Source organism: Electrophorus electricus, chromosome 6 (genome assembly GCF_013358815.1).
Source record: "Electrophorus electricus isolate fEleEle1 chromosome 6, fEleEle1.pri, whole genome shotgun sequence".
NCBI classification, from domain to species: Eukaryota; Metazoa; Chordata; class Actinopteri; order Gymnotiformes; family Gymnotidae; genus Electrophorus; species Electrophorus electricus.
The window spans coordinates 4,509,905-4,515,053 of NC_049540.1; the positions used below are offsets into that span (position 1 = coordinate 4,509,905).

General features: G+C 44.2%; 1 protein-coding gene across 1 annotated transcript; it reads right to left on the reverse strand.

Moving 5' to 3' along the window:
* Nucleotides 1-1,194: 1,194 nt before the first annotated feature.
* fzd9a (frizzled class receptor 9a) lies at nt 1,195-3,936 on the reverse strand. The gene has a single exon (XM_026995941.2). The coding sequence runs from the start codon at nt 3,366-3,368 to the stop codon at nt 1,629-1,631; it is 1,740 nt and encodes a 579-aa protein (XP_026851742.1). The 5' UTR covers nt 3,369-3,936; the 3' UTR covers nt 1,195-1,628.
* Between the last annotated feature and the right edge of the window lie 1,213 nt (nt 3,937-5,149).

The window sequence follows — 5,149 nt, forward strand, 5'->3', positions numbered from 1 at the left end:
TACAATCAGATACAGAGGTGACCCAGACAATGCAGAACACTAGATAGAATAAATATTTACATTTCTGACCAGGAGCTCATCAGGAAGGTATTTTGCTGAAAGAAAATGAGGAAAAAACACATAATAATCCTAATCATGGACTAAATTAAACTGGAAATTCTGAGCCTAATTATGGCTAAATCTGTAATAGCTAAATCTATTAATACATATGTGTTCCCGTTGCTATGTGTAAGACCTAAATTATCTGAAATAAAATTCAAGGACCAGTTCCGGAAAGTTGACTGAAATGCAACTGTTGCAAGTCCCTTTACCCTCCCTCTCTCACCTACCCATGGAAATCTGAAGTTTATCCCATGCAATCAATCATTCTAAAGGTAAATTGTAAGCCAGCAGAGAATCCAAAGAGAACTTCATAAACACCTTAACGATCCATGAGAATTTACAGTCACCCTTAAAGACAGCCAAAGGTTTTACAAAGTGCACTACCGGACCGGAATGCTGTACAGAACTGCTCTGACCACATCACTCTAAGGCATATAGTAGCCAAAGCTGGGATCAGCTGATAACAGCCTTGTGATAGAATTAAAATAAAAAGTGGCCCTTGGAATAAGTTGATGTCACATAAGAAAGTGTGACCCTGTCTGCTGGAGATGGATACAAAAAAACGTATCCCATCCCAAAGTAATGGCTACACTCCACTGTTAGGAATAATACCAAAATGCAATTTCACAACCACTGTTTGTTTGTTTTTTTGGCATTTTATGATAGATATTAATAAGGGAAAAATAATGGGTAATGAAATGAACATTAGAATGTAACATACAGTGAAACACTAAGGATTTTTTTTTCAGTAGATTATTGAACTGTATTGGTGTACCAACTGTATTCATTTGGAATTTGGGATCATTCAGAAACTACTTTCCACCACACTTATGAGAAATATGATCTTTTTGCTTAGATTCAGTGTGGTTTTGCACTACAAGTATGCTCATTCTCTCTGTCTCTCTAGCAATGCCAAAATCCATTTCCTCCAGAAGTGCTAACAAAATAAGAATTTTGAGAAAGCACCCAAAACTCATTTCCACTTGGGGTAACAGAGCATGCAGAGACCCTCTTTACACATAACTTTAAGAAATTTACTGCATGCCATTTTCCCCCTAAAATATGTGCCAATAAATAAACTTTTACAAGGACTTTGTGAAAAATATAGTTTTATTATTCTTCTGTCCAAAAAAAATTATGAATCTGCCATACTTTCAAATCCCTTAAATCCAACTTTGCTTAATATCTGCTCTTATGTACAATTCCGTACAAACCTACCAGATCTAAGACATTTAAATAGTCTTAATAAATAAACATTTGCTGGGGGATTATACATAAATGTCTGAATTTACACTTGCAGGAACCTAAGTGCCACAGAATGTTGTGCTACAGTCTTTCCCATTAAGGAAATGTGCATGCGTGTGTCCTGCCTGAATCCTGACAAATGGTGCCACTGACAGGTGTAGCAACTTGTCCTATGGTCCCACCCGAGCTTCCCGCTGGGTCACGTTGTCTGTTTGGTCTCGGCACGGCCATAGCAGACCACCCCCCCAACCAAACACTTTCCTTTGCACACAGGTGCAGTCTCAGACACACGTGGGGCTGTCTGTGTATGGGTCCATTTTGATCGTATGATGCACTGTCGCCGCAGCTGCTTTGTAGTGGCAGTGGCAGCCAACATCGGGGCAGGGCTTGCGGGTGGGCCGCATCGACAGCTTCCTAGCGCACAGGCCCTGCCATGTCTGCAGAGTCTTGGAACTCCACACCCAGACACCGCTAGTGATGCCCACCACCAGGGACATGAAGATCTTTAGCATGAACACAGCCACGTTGGGCACTGAGGAATCCAGGGAGCAGTCCTCTGTCCTGCGGCCAGGGAATGAGACGCACTTGGTCTCCAGGGCTCGGAACTTCCAGTAGTCCATGTTGAGCCTCTCATAGACGTAGCAGATGATCACACAGGTGGCGGGCACTGTGTAAAGAATGGAGAAGACCCCGATCTTAACCATGAGCTTCTCCAGCTTTTCTGTGTTGGTGCCTCCTGTCTTCATGATCTTGCGGATGTGGAACAAAGCTACAAAGCCAGTCAGAATGAACGAGGTGCCCACGACCAGGTAACAGGAGAGGGGGACGAGAACAAAGCCAGTCAGGGCACCGTTGTCCATGCTGCCCACATAGCACAGTCCAGTCAGCTCGTCTCCTGCCACTTTGCGCATGGTTAGGATGACTATGGTCTTCATAGCAGGGACACCCCAGGCGACCATGTGGAAGTAGCTTCCATGTGCCTCGATGGCCTCATGGCCCCATTTTCTGCCAGCTGCCAGGAACCAGGTCAATGTGAGAATCACCCACCAGATAGAGCTAGCCATGCCAAAGTAATAGAGGATGAGGAAGACTATGGTGCAGCCAGTACTCTCCAAGCCCTCTTGTATAATATACAGCTGCCCATTCTCCCTGTCGCAGGCGATGTTCTCGGCACCGGCCACAGAGCGGATGATAAAAGCCACGGAGTAGACATTGTAGCACATGGAGAGGAAGATGATGGGTCTCTCGGGGTACTGGAACCGCTGGGGGTCCAGGAGGAAGGTAAGGACAGTGAAGGCCGTGGAGATGAAGCACAGGACAGACCACACAGCCATCCAGATGAAGGCGAAGTCCTTGTCTTGTCGAGACCAGAACACATCTACCATGGGGGAACATCTGGGGGCACACGATTCACTCTTCTCCACATACTGGAACTTCTCCTGGTTCTCACAGGACCCGCTGCCAGCTAATCGCCCGCTCCCACCACCAGGCTGCCTGGGCCGTGTGGGCACTGGGAGCATACCCTCCCCTTTTTTTGTCTCGGGCATGGTGTCATTCTCCGGAGCCTCGATGCACAGTGCATTAGGATCGTTGTTGGTGGGTAGCTTTGAACAATCCAAGGAGTCTGGCCAACTGAAACTGAACTTCTCCATGATGGGAGAGCACTTCTGCCGTGCCTGCTCACACATAGCACGGCAAGCCGGAATAGTTGTGGACACCTGGTCCGTGCACATGGGGACGTAAAGGGAACACAGGAAGAAACGGAGGTGCACATCACAGCCATACTTCACCAAGGGGTCGAATTCGTTCAGTTTGATGCTTGCCTCCTCCTGACTTTCATACTTCATGAAGTTAGGCATTCGCGTCATGTTGTAGCCTATGCCTTGGCACATGGGAATGGTAATGGGTTCACATTTCACTGGTCTGCCTCGCTCAATATCATAAGCTCCGATCTCCAGTAATGATGCAACATCAATTAGCTGGCACCACAATAATATCACAATCTTCACGTAATAGGCCATAATAATGACACTGAATTAAAGCATTCCACAGCAATCATTAGTAGACAAAGTAGTTTATAAAGTCCTCCACATAATAAAATAAATCAGTAGATCATTCTATCCATGCATATTAGGCAAAAACCTTTTTCATAGTCTGTCAGGTTTAAAACAAAGGTCCATTTTCAAAGATAGGATAAAGTTGCGCAGTAATAACAATAATATTTTGGGTAAAACATCCACAACCTACGTCATTTAATCCAAAATTGGCTCCACGAGGTTCCCAGGCGCGACTTTCACACAAAAAGATCTCACTATATTTATTTACAACGGTAAGTACTCCGTTCGTTGAATGTCAAACCGAAAACAAGCCGTGTACCGGTAACGCATATTAAACTTTTCCCTCTATCGATACGCATGTGTTGCTTTTTACATTCGACGTTGTATGCGTTTTATCCGTTACAACTGCGGCGTTCCTGGATCTTACGAACAAATAATGTGTGTCCCACGCCGTTTTAGTGTACATTATCCATGCGTCGAAACTTTGTCACGCTCTCGCAGTAGAGCGCATGGCAAGACTAAACTTTCTCCTCTCCCGTAGCTGTATCCTCAAACGCTGGGTGGGAGTAAGGTATCGAAGCGACAAGCTCCTCCCTGGACGCAGCGCTCATCCAAAATATTCTAGGCATACAGTCACTTTCTCTTCATGGCCAAGGATTGTCAGGGAATTCATTTATAAGCCAAATAATATGCAAAACTGAGTTGAAAATAGCTAGATGGTGCAATACACTGGACCGAGGTTGAAATGCTGGATAACCTGACTATACTTCGTAGTTTGATTGGAACTGGTTCTATTTAATTAAAATTACAGCAAATATTGGACAGCTGTCACTCATGGGATCAACTAAGCTGGGTTGTTAACGAAGTATAAAATGTATACTCTTTCATTACAACATTAAAAAATAACAATAATTAAAGCAACATTAATCAATATTATACATTTTAGTTCATTAAACCAGATATATTTCCTTTACTTGACAGTGTTTTAAAGAATGTATGTAATTTTGCAACATCTGTGAATGCTCAGGTATCCATAAAACCACTCCAGGGCACAGAAGCCTGCTGTTCCCATCTAGTGGTCATAAACCAAGCAGCGTTTTTACATCCCTCTGCCTACTGGAGTTTTTTTTTTTTTTTTTTTTTTTTTCCAGGTCAAGCAATACTGCTTTGTGTGTACGAGTGTGCTAAAATATGCCCTCAGGCCATGACGTTTTTCTCAACATAGTGGTGTCATTAAAACCGTAGGCAGAAGCGAGTTGTCTCAGATTTCCCCACTCTACAGTGATTCTCCATCTGCCACATCTTCTTTTGTGCAGTGCCACCGATGTCATTTCCATATGAATCCCTCTCTCATCCCAAATACAAACCTGAAGGTTCATCCTCAGGGCTGTTGTAGCCTCTTTTTTACCCCCATTTAGTACCTGCTGGCACTGCCCCAGTCGAGGTCGGAGGTGAGGGGATCAGCACCTGTGCTACATCGCCCGACCCCTCTGCGTCATTCTCATGCTAAGCACGGAACGGAGTACCCTGAACCACTTGTGGTGGGGATTCATTAGCCCTTAAACTGAGCCTTCAGCTAGTGCACTAAGGGAGCGGGCCACATACTTCTCATTCTTGCAGGGGGAGAAAAAAAAACAATCAAATGAGGATCGATTCTCACAATTTTATGCTGTTTTTACACCGTGGGTGGTCAGTTTCCTGCTCTGATAAATGAAATATGATTAATTTTCCCTTCTGTTTTTGTT